The sequence below is a fragment of the Podarcis raffonei genome, chromosome 14 (genome assembly GCF_027172205.1).
Source record: "Podarcis raffonei isolate rPodRaf1 chromosome 14, rPodRaf1.pri, whole genome shotgun sequence".
NCBI classification, from domain to species: Eukaryota; Metazoa; Chordata; class Lepidosauria; order Squamata; family Lacertidae; genus Podarcis; species Podarcis raffonei.
In genome coordinates, this window is record NC_070615.1 from 31,423,774 (window position 1) to 31,438,999 (window position 15,226).

General features: G+C 44.3%; 1 protein-coding gene across 1 annotated transcript in view; it reads right to left on the bottom strand.

Moving 5' to 3' along the window:
• LMF1 (lipase maturation factor 1) overlaps window positions 1-13,299 on the bottom strand; it is a 160,555-nt gene extending 147,256 nt beyond the window's left edge. The window contains exons 1-2 of the mRNA XM_053364122.1: window positions 13,084-13,299; window positions 8,717-9,026 (exon numbers count right to left, since the gene is read on the bottom strand). Of these exons, the coding sequence (XP_053220097.1) occupies window positions 8,717-9,026; window positions 13,084-13,261 (488 nt within the window). The 5' untranslated portion in view covers window positions 13,262-13,299. The remainder of the gene's footprint in view (window positions 1-8,716; window positions 9,027-13,083) is intronic.
• Between the last annotated feature and the right edge of the window lie 1,927 nt (window positions 13,300-15,226).

Genomic DNA, 15,226 nt, shown 5'->3' on the forward strand with positions numbered 1-15,226 from the left:
TTGGTATCTCACTTTTAAGCACTACACCACAGCAGCCAAATGTATCTTAGAAATAATTATATCCCAGGTTTTCCTCTTCCAAAGTTATTTGGGTTTTACCCAACTAAGAATTAATCAGAGTAGTTCCACTGAAATTAATGAACCTGTGTTAGTCATGCCCATCAATTTCAATGGGTCTGTTCTCTGTTAGACTAGCATGAGATGAAGCCCCAAAGTAATTCTGAAGAAACCTGATTTTTTTGGGGGGGGGGGTCTATACTTTCAGGGCACATTTCCATAGCATCAAACTAGTGAAGTCTAATTTTAATTATTGGGGGGGTGGGAGTGCTGAAATGCTAGTCTTTGCTCCTGCTTGCCTCTTTCTGAAATTGCAGTAACCAGCCTAGGATGTGTGTTTGATCTTTTACAGGATTAGGGCCAGGGGGCCAAGATCGCTCCAGAGGCAGCTCAAGATGGGATGAAAATTATTCCTTTCTGACATAAGCCGTCACTAAGTTATAATTTTGTGAACCAGGAGTATGTTTTCAATTAGCTTCGTTAGCCCCTGCTTGTACAGCTAAGCAGCAGCAGTGTCACATGGTATTAATCTTCGTTTCATTAATATGTCATATCAGCCGCACACGGCATTCTTTGAAACTGATACACCCGGCCGTCTCTCCCCGAGAACCACCACCACCACAATATCAGCAAGAGGTGCCAAAATCTGCTTCCTACAGGAAGGATGACCCCCCTGAGATCCTTTAACTTTTGGTTTAAGTTTCTAGAAATTATTCTTTTTTCCATTAGGAGGAGGGGAGGACAGGAGGAATGGCGAAGGCCATAGACTGGACCGTGATAAACAAAGGCATTTCTGAAGCTTATTGCCAAAGGCCTATTATGTTGTTGTTTGTGATGAAAAGTTGCTTTCTGCAGCACGCCAAGTGAAAAGCGGCTCTAACACATAACACTTTTTGCCCCCAAAATGCACAAGAATATGTTTTTGTTGTCACTGAAAGCTTTTAAACCAGCTCCATGGACTAGATCTAAATTTAATGGTTCCTAAAATGGGCAGTACCACCATTTGTGGGGGGGTAACCCGGGGGGGTAGTGGGGGGGCTGAAGGTGTAAATTCCTATCAGACTTTGAAAAGCTGTTCTCACTGAACCAAGTTCATCAGTTTTGTTGAATGAATAGAACTAAGTAGTTTTAACTGGATTTTGAGTAAGTGTGCAACTAACTGTTATTGTTTTGAATTTTTTTTATGTTATTACCTTCTTTAGTGGGTCATGCAAACCGCTATTCTGAATAATGCATTTTATAGGGTAGGGCTCACTGGGAGTGAGTTTACGGGACGACGAGGACGGTAGCCCCAAAAAAGTTTTGGAACAACTGATCTAGATGAAATAAGTTGTACTTAAATCTCACTGAAACGCTCTTATGTCATGACTGATCTGCCCCACTAATTTCAGTGAGACTTAACTGCAATACAGGTTAATTTTACAAGACTGTTGGAAGGATTACAGAGTTAATATAAATGACAGATGTCAGCTAGTCAAAAGGCACTGCCTAAATATTAAGAGTTGTATCCAGCCTTCTCAGAGTAGACGTGTTGAAATTATTGGACCTCAGCTTGTTGTGTCCATTTTTCTTCTTCCAAGTGTCTCTTCTAAGTAGACCCAACATTGGATCTTGGCCTTAGGGTTGCATTCAGCTACGTTCTCCATGGAGCAGATCTATTGAAATTGATGGGCATGACTAACATAGATAGTTTCATTAATTTCACTGGGTCTCCTCTAACGAGAACTTAGTTGGATGCAAGCCCATATGTTGGATCCAGATGAAGCTAGTTATCACATATTGGAGCAGGGTAGGTGACTGAGAAAGCAGTGGATTGCAAGTGAGTTCATGGCTAAGGCAAGATTGAACTGGAGATCTCTTGAACCACAGATCACACTTTCATCCACTATATGATACCAGCTATGGTATCTAGGATGTTGATTCGATGTCTATGTTTACATTATCTGGAAAAGGCTCATCATGCAAATTGTATGTTATTCTTCTGACTTCAGTGCCACTAACCCGGGTCCAGATGGATGTGAGCATGAAAGCCTGAGCAACTGACTTCCAAAGACGTAAAATCAGATAATTGATGGTATCACTTTAAATTCACAGAATTGATGGTATCACTTTAAATCCACAGTACAACCGGGGGGGGGGGGTGTCCTCCTCATGAGCAAGACAAGACCAATGTCTGTTCTCAAATCGACATCAGACTAGGAGGACTAAATCAGAATCTTGGTGGCTTCTCCCAGACTTTGGAACTTCCACCCTAGAGAAGTCAGACTGGCTCCCTCCTTGTCCACATCTGTCAGCAGGTAAAGACTTTTTTGTTCCCACAGGCTTTTGGGAAAGGACTGATTTTAATGAAAGGGCTGGTGCCATGTTGTTTTTATTATACTTATTTGTATGGTTTTAACAGATTTTATACATGTATATAGTTCATTTTTAAAAAAATGATTGTTTTTTCTATGTTTTTAGCAGTTCTCATTTTTTTATATACAAGCTGCCTTGGGTCCCATCAGGGAAAAAGTTCAGGTATAAAGAAATACATAATAATAACAATCTCACAGGCACAAGAATTCAACCAGAATGACTGACAGAATCCAGATTTTTTTAAAACAAAACCAAATACACACCAAATGCAGTACCAGAGATCAGGATGAAGCCAGCAGCCACTGCAACCGTCCAGTTGCAGTGAGGTGCACGATGAGGACTAGCAGATTGCACAAACTGGGTTATTGAAATTTTGACTGCAATCCAAAACATGGAAGTATTAAAATGTTTATTCCGCTCTCCATGTTATCCAGCAGACACCAAACACAGCATCTTTTAGATACTTGCTGAGAACTTCACTTTCTCCCCCCGTCCATTCTGGATCGTACTGCTCAGCAATCCAGCATTTTGTATATGTGCAGATATATTCTGTTTTCATATATGTTTTAGAGTTTTGATTTTGTATTGTAAACAGCTTTCAGATTTGGTGTGTATGCACACATACATGTGTGTGTGTTTGTACACACACACACACACACACACACACACACACATATAAAGACACATGGATTAATAACAAAAACAAAGATCAATACATACAGACTATCTCTTGATGCCAAATTTCCGCAACCAATATATCCAAACAGATACTTCTTCCAAAGTTCACTGTACACTCCAAGAACATAGCTCATTATCAGGAAATCCTAAAACAACAGAACAACCTTCCCCCAGCTCTACAAGATGTTTTGAATTCCTGCCTTGGCTTCAATTCCAAATCCCCAAGCTTTGTTAAAGTAATCCTAATCCGATCATAGGTTGCTTCTCATAGGAGAAACCACCAACGTGTCTTCCCTTCAAATAGGAAAAGCCAGGAAGTTCTGGAGTGGAACAAAGCAGGCTGGAGGAAGTCAATCTAGCCTTATACCACCCATAGAAAAAGCTGCAGGCCGCAAGCATAAGAGCATAAGAACCCTGCTGGATTGGAACAAAGGCCCACCTAGTTGAGCATCCTATTCCCACCGTGAAGAGCCAGCTGCCTATATGAAGCCTGAAAGTAAAAGAACTCCCCCTCCTTGCAGCAATTTCCCAGCAGCTGATATTCGGCCACCTCCGGCGCAGAGAGTACAGTACATAGCCATCATGACTAGTAGCCACCCAAAAAGTCACAACTGTGCAGAAAACAAGAGATTCAGAGGAGACATGTTATTGGAGACCCATCCGTCCAAGTACAGCAGAATTATTGTGGGAGGGACGCGGGTGGCGCTTGGGATGCGGGTGGCACTGTAGTTTAAACCACAGAGCCTAGGACTTGCCGATCAGAAGGTCGCAGTTCGAATCCCCACGACGGGGTGAGCTCCCGTTGCTTGGTCCCTGCTCCTGCCAACCTAGCAGTTCGAAAGCACGTCAAAGTGCAAGTAGATAAATAGGTACCGCTCCGGCGGGAAGGTAAACGGCGTTTCTGTGCACTGTTCTGGTTCGCCAGAAGCGGCTTAGTCATGCTGGCCACATGACCCGGAGGCTGTGCGCCAGCTCCCTCGGCCAATAAAGCGAGATGAGCGCCGCAACCCCAGAGTCGGTCACGACTGGACCTAATGGTCAGGGGTCCCTTTACCTTTAAGAACATAACAAGAAGGCAGTGTGGCCCATCTAGCCCAGCATCCACTTCTTACAGTGGCCAACCAGATGCCCCAGTGGGAAGCCCACAAGAGGGACCTGGGAACAAGAGCCCTCTCCCTGCCTGCAGTTTCCAGCAACTGGATTTTCAGAAACATGACTGCCTCCAACGGTGGAGGTAAAAACATAGCCATCGGGGTGAGTAGCCGCTGATAGCCTTCTCCTCCGTGAATTTCTCTAAACCTCTTTAAAAGCCATGCAAGCTGGTAGACACCACTGCCTCATGTAGGAGACAGTATCTTGCCCTTTCTCCCTCGTGGAACCCAAAGTGGCGCACACGATGAGATTCTAAATACAGTATTGATAAATACATTATGCACATGTGGTTCCAGGTACTGACTAGACCCAAACCTGCTTAGCTTCAGGCAAAGGGGGTGGCCTTGTGTGCCCTCAACCTATACCCTGGAACCAGTTGTTGTTGTTGTTATGCCGCCCATCTGACTGGGTTGCCCCAGCCACTCTGGGCGCAAGTTTGAGCAAGTCAATTCCAGGCACACACACAACCCAGATCCTCTGGAAAGCACAAGGAAGATGTGGCGAGCTCTCTGCAGAAAAGGGGGAAAGGCTGCAGCTCAACGTAGAGCATCTGCTTTGTGTACAGACAGTCCCGAGTTCAAGCCCTGATGGCAACTCCAGGTAGGACTAAGAGAGATTTTTGTCTGAAATCCTGGAAAGCTGTTGACAATCAGTGTAGACCAGTGGTTCCCCATTAGCTAAGTACTACAGACCCTCTGTTTTTCAAAAGCCAAGACAGGGACCCCCTGCTTTTGAAAATGTTGATATGTCTGTTGTAGGTTTTGTTATGGGAACGGTGCCACCATACCCCCCCCAACATGTCCCAGCGCTAGACTGAGACGTGCGTCTTCCAGGCAGTGTTCCCACACGAGAGCACAGCACCCCAAAATGGGATGTCCCAGACAGTTGACAGGTATGTGCCACAAAACCCTGAGTGGGTTATGTGGACCCTCCGGTGTCCATGGACCACAAATTGGGAACCACAAGTATAGACCCAAGGGAGTTCCTCAAAAAGGTAGAAATGTCGAACAACATTTATCCTGAAGAATGGATGTTATTTGCTCGCTCTGCTATAAAACTGGAGAGGCCTGGGCCCCTTAGGGTACATCAACAGGCACGTAGCCGAAACCTTCACTGATTTAGGCTGCAAAAAAGAAGAAAAGAAAAAGGGGCAGTCCCTCTGCTGAAGCTTCCTTTCCGTCCTGCGTCTCAGCCAGCTGGACTGGAGTTGAAAAGAGTCACACTCAAGTCAACAGCGCCTGGTATCTGAAGCTTCTGACCCAAAACAAATAGATAAATGCTTCAAAAATTAAAATAAGAAGAGACTTTAAAAGAATAAATTGGCCCTTGCTGGCAGGGAAAAAACAGAAGAGGGGAAACTGCATTGCTCTTCAAAAAAAAGAGAGAGAAAAATAACCCATCAGCTTATCTACCTTTGAACTGGCTTCCCATCAGAAACCTCACACCGGCCACTCATGTAACTCAAGACTTTGTCTCCACTCACCAGATGCTAGAAAACAAAAAGGGCTAAGGATATCCAGGTGCACCAAGAGCCGGGTGCCAAAGAAAAAATATCCTTTTGGATGCTCCTGCATGAAAATCTTTCTTGCTTCCAAACTCCATGTATCAGTATCAAACCAGAGGTTGACCTGGAAAAGGAAGCCCAATGAGGCATAGGGATAAACCCACATTGGTGGAGGGTCCTGAGTCGCATATAGCTTGCCCACTGCCTCACTCTGCCATGCACTGGACAGCTCCTATGCTCCTTTCTCTCTGGCATACGGGCATCTCAGAGGCACAGAGGGAAAACTGGGGGTCCTTTCATTTATGTTATGAATTTCTTTCCATAAAACATCCCAAATAGATTTCAATGAAAAGTAAATACAAATTTCTAAGTCAATGTAGATACAGACTAGGATTTTCAAAAGATCTCCACTTAAAAGTCTTGTTGGAAAAGGAAGGCCTTCAGTGGATACTGGTAACTTCCGTATTGGATTACTGCAATGGGGACTAGATGGGTCTGTCCTTCAAGACGTATTCTAAACTTCACTTGGTACAACAAACAGTAGTCATTTCAAAACTGCTGCATTGGCTGCCGGTTCATATCCAGAATCAGCCTCCTTCTGCAAAGAGGTGTGTTCAGAAAGGTAGACCAGAACTTCTAGAGCATGGAGCATTCAAGACCACACCAAAGTCTACAACAAGACCCTAAGAGGGAGTTTCTAGGCCTCCAAGGGCACCATGGAGCATACCAAACTACTGCCTCCCATTTTGAATAAATTGCCAACTTGCTGCATGTGAAATGCTTTGGACTACGTCCCATCAGCTGCAGCCCAACACCGCCATGCTCCCATGAACCCACAATTATACAGCCACGTTGGCTGGGGATGATGGGACTTGTACTCCAAAGCATCTGGAGGGCACCAGGTTGGCAAAGGGCAACACGGCACCCAAAACTGGCCACAGTTAGCAGAGACTGGTCCAAACAGACCCAGGTTCAACATCATGCCCCAGCCCAGAAGCCATGATGGGCAAGGAATGGAACATGCAAGAAGTATGGCAAAATCTCAGATAGTCTGGCTGCTGTGGAGGTTAACTGAAAACTACCCTCTCCAGGAGGAACGTTAAATAGCAGACAGTTAAAGTATGGAAATCACTCTCACAGGACAGCCATCAACTTGGATGGCTTTAAAAGATGATTGGGCAAATTTGTGGAAGAGAAGTAGGCTCTCAGTGGCTACTAACCATGATGATTGTGTTCTGTTTCCACTCTTAGAATAGAGTACTGAGTTACATTTTTTTCAACTGGTGTGGTATATTAAACAAATAAATCCATACCACTTCGTACCCCAAGCTCCATTTATTAATTATTATTTTAATAACCCACAAAGATACATCTAAGCAACTAAATGTCACAGTATATATACAATAATAATGATGTTCAGAGAAATCTGAATAGGGCAGGGGTAAGCAGAAGAATTTTCAACAGTCAACAAGCCACTTTTTAAAACCATCCCACCCCTCTTTACAACATTAACTCCATTTCATATTTCACCATAATTTATACTGCCACTAAAATTGAGATGAATGGGGGGCAACACCTAGTTCCACTCCCCTTAACCTCGTCCTCCTTGATCAAATTGCTATGTGGTTCTCGACAAAAGCTACCGTTTACCATAAATTATCCAGTGAGGGAGCTGAATCCAACTTCATATGTTTTGCGCACACACACACACACTCAAAGGGAATCAGTAACCCCAAATAACAATCCAGCCTCAAATATCACACGTGGTTCCTTCAAAGCCACAGGCCTGCTCCAGCAAAGAAAGAGCCAGAAATGTCAACATTCCCAAGAGGCACCATGGGGCCTCCCAAGGGAGCCACGTTTCTGTGCCCATTCAGAAGGCTCAGCAAGTTGAGAATGATCCTGCTGTCAATCAAGTTTCACAGCCCTCTGGACAACTGGAGCAAAGCAACCCTGGAGTTTCTTCAGCAAGGTTCCCTAAATCCATTTGTTGTGCTCACCACAGTGAGGGTCCCATCCCCTCTAAGGCATTGTTATCCAAAGAATCATAGAATTGTAGAGTTGGAAAAAATCCATATGCCTGTAGTGCAGGAATTATTACTTGTTGTTGTTGTTAGATTTATTGCCTGCCCTTCACCAGCTGGTCCCAACAATTAAAAATTCAGAATTAAAAACACTTAAAACAGCCCACAGCCACAGGAATAGGGAGAACTCTGAAGACACATATCTCAGGTGCCAAGGGTCAGGAGAAAGTGATGAATCTTCAGCATTCATCAAAGGCTATACAGTGAAGAAGCCACGCAAGTGGGGAACGAATTCCACAACTTCGGGGCAGGCACAGAGAAGGCCCTCTACTGGGCTGCCACTCACTGAACATCTGAGAGAGGTAGAACTACCAAGAAGGCCACCTCTGCTGATCTTAACACCTAGGAGGGTCTGTAGGGAAAGAGGCAGCCTTTCAGGTATTTGGGGCCTAAGTCATTTAGGGCTTTGAACATCTTGCTTTGGGCATAGAAACAAAATGGCAAGATGAGCCCCAGCCTTCTTCCTCAAGATGGATCCAGGGACAGAATGAAGGTATCATCCCATCATTCATGTTGTGTTTTTCACGGCAATCGGAGTGCCAACCCCAAACTGTCATAGCCATGAAATCAAATTCCAAATACACACCCTGGCTATCTTAGATTTCTTACCTATTCCTAGTAGACAGATTCATTGGACGGGATTCTGGCATAGAGGCATGGACAATCGTTATTTATTTAAAACGTTTCTTAACCATTCTACATCAAAGGAATGGGACATTCCTACAATATGAGTTATAGTCCAAAACATCTGGAGGGCATGAAGTTGGGGGTAGGGGTTGGGAGCCTATGAGATGTTTCATTATTTCTACATCATCATCTTAATAACTTGAGGGTCCTCAGAATGACAAGCACAAGTATAACAGAGAAAATGTACCAACCAACTTACCAGACCTGTCCCACGTTAATTAAGGAGAGGTAGAGAGCCCACAGGGAAGCCATGAGGATCACGTTGGCGCAGCCAGTGACCAGGACAAAAGTTGAGATCCCCAGGCCAGCCACAGCAAAGGCATCCAGGACACTGTCCATGCTGGACCAATCCAAAAACCAAATTAAAGTCGGGGCATAGCTTAAGGCTTCCAAGTTTATCTTCCCCTTGAAATAGCGCTTGACACTCTCCAGGTACAACTTGCAAGGGAGGAGTCCCTGGTCTCCAATCAGGGCCTTGTTTTGATGCTTAGCCACCAAAAAAGCTACAACTGCAAAGAAAAAAGATGAGGGGAAAGGCGTGTTAGCGGAGACACATCAGTCCAAGTAAAGCAAAATTATTGTAGGAGCAAGAAGAGGCTGCTGTATCAGGCCAGTGACCCATCTAGTCCAGCATCCTGTTCTCAAAGTAGTCAACCAGGTGGCCCAATGAGAAGCCCACAAGCTGGACCTGAGCGCCACAGCACTCTCCCCTCCTGCAGTTTCCAGCAACTGGTATCTGGAAGCATTCCTGCCTGCAACAGTGAAGGCAGAACATAGCCATCAGGGTAGTAACCATTGATGGCCTTATCGTCCTCCATGAATTTGTCCAATCCTATTTTAAAGCCATCCATGTTGATGGCCATCATTGCCTCTTGTGGGAGTAAATTCCAGCTTGCTTGCTTAGAGCTGCCTCTTTTAGTAATTTGCTACCTACTGATTTGCTATGAGTTGTGCTGTTACTCTTAAGGCTTGTATCTTTTTACAGATTGCGTGTATTCTTCTCATCTTATTTACTTTTACTATAAACCCCCCTGTGGCTTGTGTAAAGGACGGTGTATATATATAAATCATCTAAATAAACAAATGTACATGTTATTCTCTGCATACTGTAAAATTGTATAAATCAGAGAGAGGAGCTGAGGAAAGTCTTGGGGGGGGAGGGTTTGATGGGGAGGTGGGGAAAAGGGGGGGAATAATGAATATAATATGTTTTCATATTTTGTTATGTTGCAATTGTTAAAAAAACTTTTAAAAAATAAATAAACAAACAAATGTAACCAGGTGACAGCCTTTGCTTGCCAGCCAACATATGCCTAAATAATATACAGTGGGGGCGGGGAGGATAGAGAGGGAAGCAAAACCACCCTTTTTTGTTCAATTTGTTTGCTTGGTCACCTGGAGGCGACACTTACCCACCGCAGGCAACTAGGTAAGCAGGTGTGTGGTAGGCTATGCTATAACATTCCACCATCACACCAAAGCAGTCGTAAATGATAGTTAAGACACATAAAGAAATCCAAATCAAGCCTGTGGCCTTCATGAAACTTCCCCCACAGTTTAATATATCCACTTGGTTAAAAATATTTTTTCCCTTCCTGCCAGGGTGAGGGTCGCTGAGGAGTGGGGAACCCTCCACAACCTAATTTACCTTGATTAACACTGCAATTGGCCAAGGAGTTTTTCCTCAAGTGCTAATCAAAATTTACCTCAAAATTGCTGGTCTGCCATCCAACTGCTCATCAGCTCCTAGAAGTACAAATTACACTCCTGGCTTGAGAGCAAAGATAAACAAAGGAAGAGCAAATGAGGAATAAGATACACCCTGACAAAAACGGAAATAAAACGGAGAGTGTACACTGTTATTTACATGCAGGTTGGACATAACGGAAACATCTAGAAGTGGTACACACGAGGACACAAAGAGGCCCCTGAAATAGAGGCCTGACAGGTTCACAATGGCAAGAAGCTCAGTTGGGCTGCATTTACACAGCAGTCCATACGACATTTTCCCTAACTGCTAATTTCCATATTATATTTAAGCTTTCACACAATGTAAAAGTCACTTCTGGAAATCTAGCGGAACACAGTAGAAGCTGTTCATTTTCATATTGTTTTAAAGCTATTTTCTGTGCATTACATGGGATGAAGTCGTAGATAGGAAGATGCCTTATTCAGAGTCAGACCATCCGTCTATGTACAGTTGCCCACTACCTGCACTTTCCAGAAACAGTTGAAAACATTACTGTTCCAATGGTGTACCCCAATCTGGACAAACGGGTCTCTACCACAAGTGTCCACTTGTTAGGAATTTGGTCCCGTTTTAGACGTATTTCTTGTTTCTGTGTTTGTAGCTATTTCCAGTTATCTTACGCGTAAATCGCCATGACACTGTGGTTTAGAAGGCAATTAATACATTAGTGGTAATAATAAGAACAACCCAACAGGCACAGAGTCTCAACCATCCAGACTTGTTAGGTCTGCTAATCTAGCCCCAGCCTTTTCTTTGTGTTGCTCTCCCCACCCAAAGATTGTCATGGTTCGAGGAAGAAATAATCTCGATATTCATGCTCGATAAGGATGAAAAGACGTGAAATGCAAAACATTCGAGACACATCTGCTTCTCCCCATTCCCACCCAAACTTCTTACAAAAAAGCAATAAAAAATACAAAAAAGCAATCAATTTTCTTAAAATCAGTTAAAAGTGCTGACCACATGCAGTAGTGAACCACGAAGGAAAGATGCCTTATAAAGGGAAAGGCCAATAGTCCACTGAGGTCCGTACACAAGCAATGGGGAAGTATCAGGCGTAATTAACCAAGGCCAGGGTCCTAATTTGGACAACGAGGCTATTTTATCCAAGCCTCACACTACATCTGACATCTACATGCAGCACATGGTTAAAATATGGCACTCGCTCCCCCAAGAGGCAGTGATGGCCACCAACTTAAAAGAGGATTGGGCAAATTCAAGGAGCAAGATAAGGCCATCGATGGCTACTAGCCATGATGGTTATGTGCTGCCTCCACAGTTGGGGCAGTAATGCTTCTGAATATGAGATGCTGGAAACCGCAGATGGGTAGAGGGCTCTCACGCTCAGGTCCTGCATGCAGTCTTCCCATAATGGGCATCCGGTTGGCCACGGTGAGAACAGGATGCTTGACTAGCTGGGCCTGTTCCAGGAAGCGCTTCTGGTGTCATGTCATATATGTCAATATGTGGTTGCAAATGAACAACCGGGAGGCTTAAAATGTTCTCCCAACTGTTCCTTAGAAAGCAAAGCTTGAACTTGGCACCTTTAACCATTGCTGTCAAATGCAAAGTATCACTGAGAATGATTCTTGTCGGAAGGAGAACCTGAAAGCAATGCTAGTTGGTGATGACTTCCAAGCCCTGTCTTGGGCTGGCCAGGATCTTCTTTTGCAGCATGGCTTGAACTCAAGCCACCCTACAAATGGAAAATTGGTCACCTGACATCAAGACAACATCAGAAGAGTGAAAGGTGGGTGGCCACTCCCATCTTTCCAGGTTACAAACTGGGGTGGTGGGGCCTCAGGATCTTGCCCATTCATTGAAAAGATTCCCTATCTGTGGCTTACACTGATTGGCATGGGCTCTCCAGGGTTTCAGACAGGGAGTCTCTCCAAGCACAACCAGAGATGTCAGGAATTGAACCTAGGACCTTCTGCATGCAAAACAGCTGCTCTACCGGTGAGCTTTGGCTCTTGAAAGAATAGTTATGAAATACACACACCTGCAGCTTTCTTTTGCAAAGCTAGAAACCTAAAGACCATTCTCAAAAGCAGAGCTTGCTGGAATTGCAAGAGGTGACATGATAGAAATTTGTAAAATTATGCTTTCTTTCTTTGCTTTATATACCACCCTTCATCAAAAGATCTAAGGGCATTTCACAAGATAGAAAGTGGAGAAAGTGGACAGTGAAAAGTTTTTCTCCTTCTCTCATAACACTAGAACTCAGAGACATCCAAAGAAGCTGAATGTTGGAAGATTCAGGAAGCACAGGGAGGAGATACCGGTAATCAAAATACCTAGAGAACTGAACTGATTTTTAGCAATCTGATTTTTTAAAAACTATGAATACAGAAAATGATTATTTCTGTGGAAAGTAATACTGTAAAATACTTGGAAGCTGAACTAGTAGAGTAGAAGCCAAGTACAAAGCTATCTGTTTGCACGCATTGCCCCAGGAGGCATCACTCTCCCTTCAGCTTGTTTCTGTGCAGAGTGAGCCACAACAACAGCCTTTGCAATCATTTTTCTTATTTGCAGGGAAGGAGGGGGAGTTTTGCCCGACGCCTTCCGGTTTCCTGATTTATGAGAAAGTCCCAATGAATTCAATGGGGTATGTGGGAGGTTAGGATTTGCAGTCTTGCCAGTTTCTTTTTAAAAAAAATAAAAAGCTGGAGAGAAAGATGCTTATTATCTATCCCCACCCCACCAAATAAAAATCGTTTGCTGGAAATAGAGAACTGATGGCGAGGATCTGGAAGCCCCATCGCCGATTTCTCCATCTCTGCCTCCCCGTCCCCTGCCAGGCAGGCACTCACAGTAAATGAAGGCGGTGGCGCGCAGCAGCACCAGGCGCGTTAGCCAAAAGGTACCAGGGCGCAAGGCGGAGGGAGCCGGGGGGCTGCGCGACTCCTTCGCGCCGGGGTCTGAGGCGGCTGCGACCGCCTCCCCACCAGCCCCTCGCCGTCGCCTCAGGTCCACCCTACTCGTAGCCATGCCTGTCTGAAGTGGGCGGGCCCGATGGCCTGGCGCGGTACAGCGCGTGCGCCGCATCCCCGGGCGGCGTATTTTGGAGACGCCACGGAGCGCGCGGCCATTGGAGAGGGCAGTGGCGCACGCGCGCCCGGGTAGCTTGACTTCGGGCGCTCGTTTGCTCTTGCTGCGAGCTGATCACGCGTAGGACTGGAGTCTGCAGTGGTGAACTCAAGGGGGAATTCCTAATTAAATGAATGAAATAATTATATCACGTCGTTTAATTGCCAAACTGGCTTCTGTGAAGTTCGCAACATGTGCTGGATTTTTATGCTGTGCCGCAAGACGGATTTTGAAAGATCCAAGCACGATGAGGCTTAACAGCCAAATAAAAAAGCAGAGCGTCAGACTATCCATTCATATGCATGGACAGGAAAATTGAATACTGTAGTTTGAAATCCCAGCGAGAACCTTGAATCGAATGGTTGCTGTTTGCAACGATGACTTGTTAATTTGAGCGAGCTAGAATTAAGAACAACCCCAATAAGTGTTGAAGTTTCATTTTATTCTTGATTTCAAGTAGAGGTTATATTTTCTCATCCTTTATGTTTCTCTTTTTCTGTTGTTCTGGCAACGACCTGTGGCTGTAAGCAAATTAATATTTATCTTATGATAATAATGTCACTTTGACAGTCTGTCTTCTTCTCTGTAGTTACTAAAGGCATAGAAGCCTGGTTCTGTTGCCAGCTTTCATCTGGTCACTTTCAGTAGCCAGGGGACTCACCCTCTGGGTTCAAATAGTAGCATCAGTAGCAGGATTTGGGGGCTCTGCACAACCTGAAATATTGGTATGTTAGTTTCATATGTATTGAATGGAAGTAGGGCTGGTACATTTATAAATAAATCAATTAACATTGCATTCACATTCTGAGTCTGCAAGCTACCCAAATGTTGTTTTAAAGTTTTTTGCCTTTGTTTGTTTGTTTTCACAAAAATTACAGTTTACAAAAGAATCAAAACAATGGAATGAATCAGTAAAAACAGTTTTAACAAACTATTTAAAACATTCACAAAAATAATTAAAATAAGTGATAAGCTAATAACTATATTAAGATACATGTCAGCATTCTACACATCTGGACATGCCTAAACGAAAAAGGTTTTTAGCAAGTACACGAAAGAGTATAGTGAAAGTCCCTGCCTAGTGCCCCCCCCCCAGTTAATGAGCATTGCCATTTAAATGGTGTGTGTGTGCCATGCCTTGTGATTGATTATGCAGGGTGGGGCTTATCTGGCTGCCCTCCCCCCGATATTTTATTCAAGATGGCACCCCTGGTTCCCATAGTAGGAGTCAAAGCATCCCCAGTCAAGGCAGTAATGCTTCTGAATACTAGGTGCTGGAAACCATGGAAGAGGATGAGTGATCTTGTGTTCAAATCCTGCCTGCGGTTTTCCCACAGGCATCTGTGAGAACTGGATGCTGGACTAGCTGATCCTGATCCAACAGGACTCTTCTTAAACCAGATTGTGCCACATTGATGAAGACTATAGGAAATGCCCCAGCCTCCCCCACAACCCCAAATTGGTTAACAGCCCCCAAGTGTTTAAAAGTGAATTCACAAAGTCAACTTGAGTTAATATTTTCTTGTTCAAGACTGATCGATAGCCTCTCTGAAGATCTATCTCGCCAGGTGTCACACTGTTTGGGGCTTCTCAGGCTACAGAGCAGTCCCTTCTAAATGAGCCTTTTGTTCTGCCAGTTTCCCATCAGTGCCACTGGCTTTATTTTGCTTTAAAAGGGGGGACAGTGGGGGGACATAATAGGGCATTGTATGGGTCAAGATAAATAGCTTGTTTGTTTTGAGGGTGTTGTGAGATTGTAGGTAGGTTGCCCTTCACCCCACCTGTCCAATAGCCCTGTGAGTCTTGCGTGTGAAAAATACCACGTAGATAAAAGTGAAGGATTTCCTTAGAGGTAGATTTGTGAAT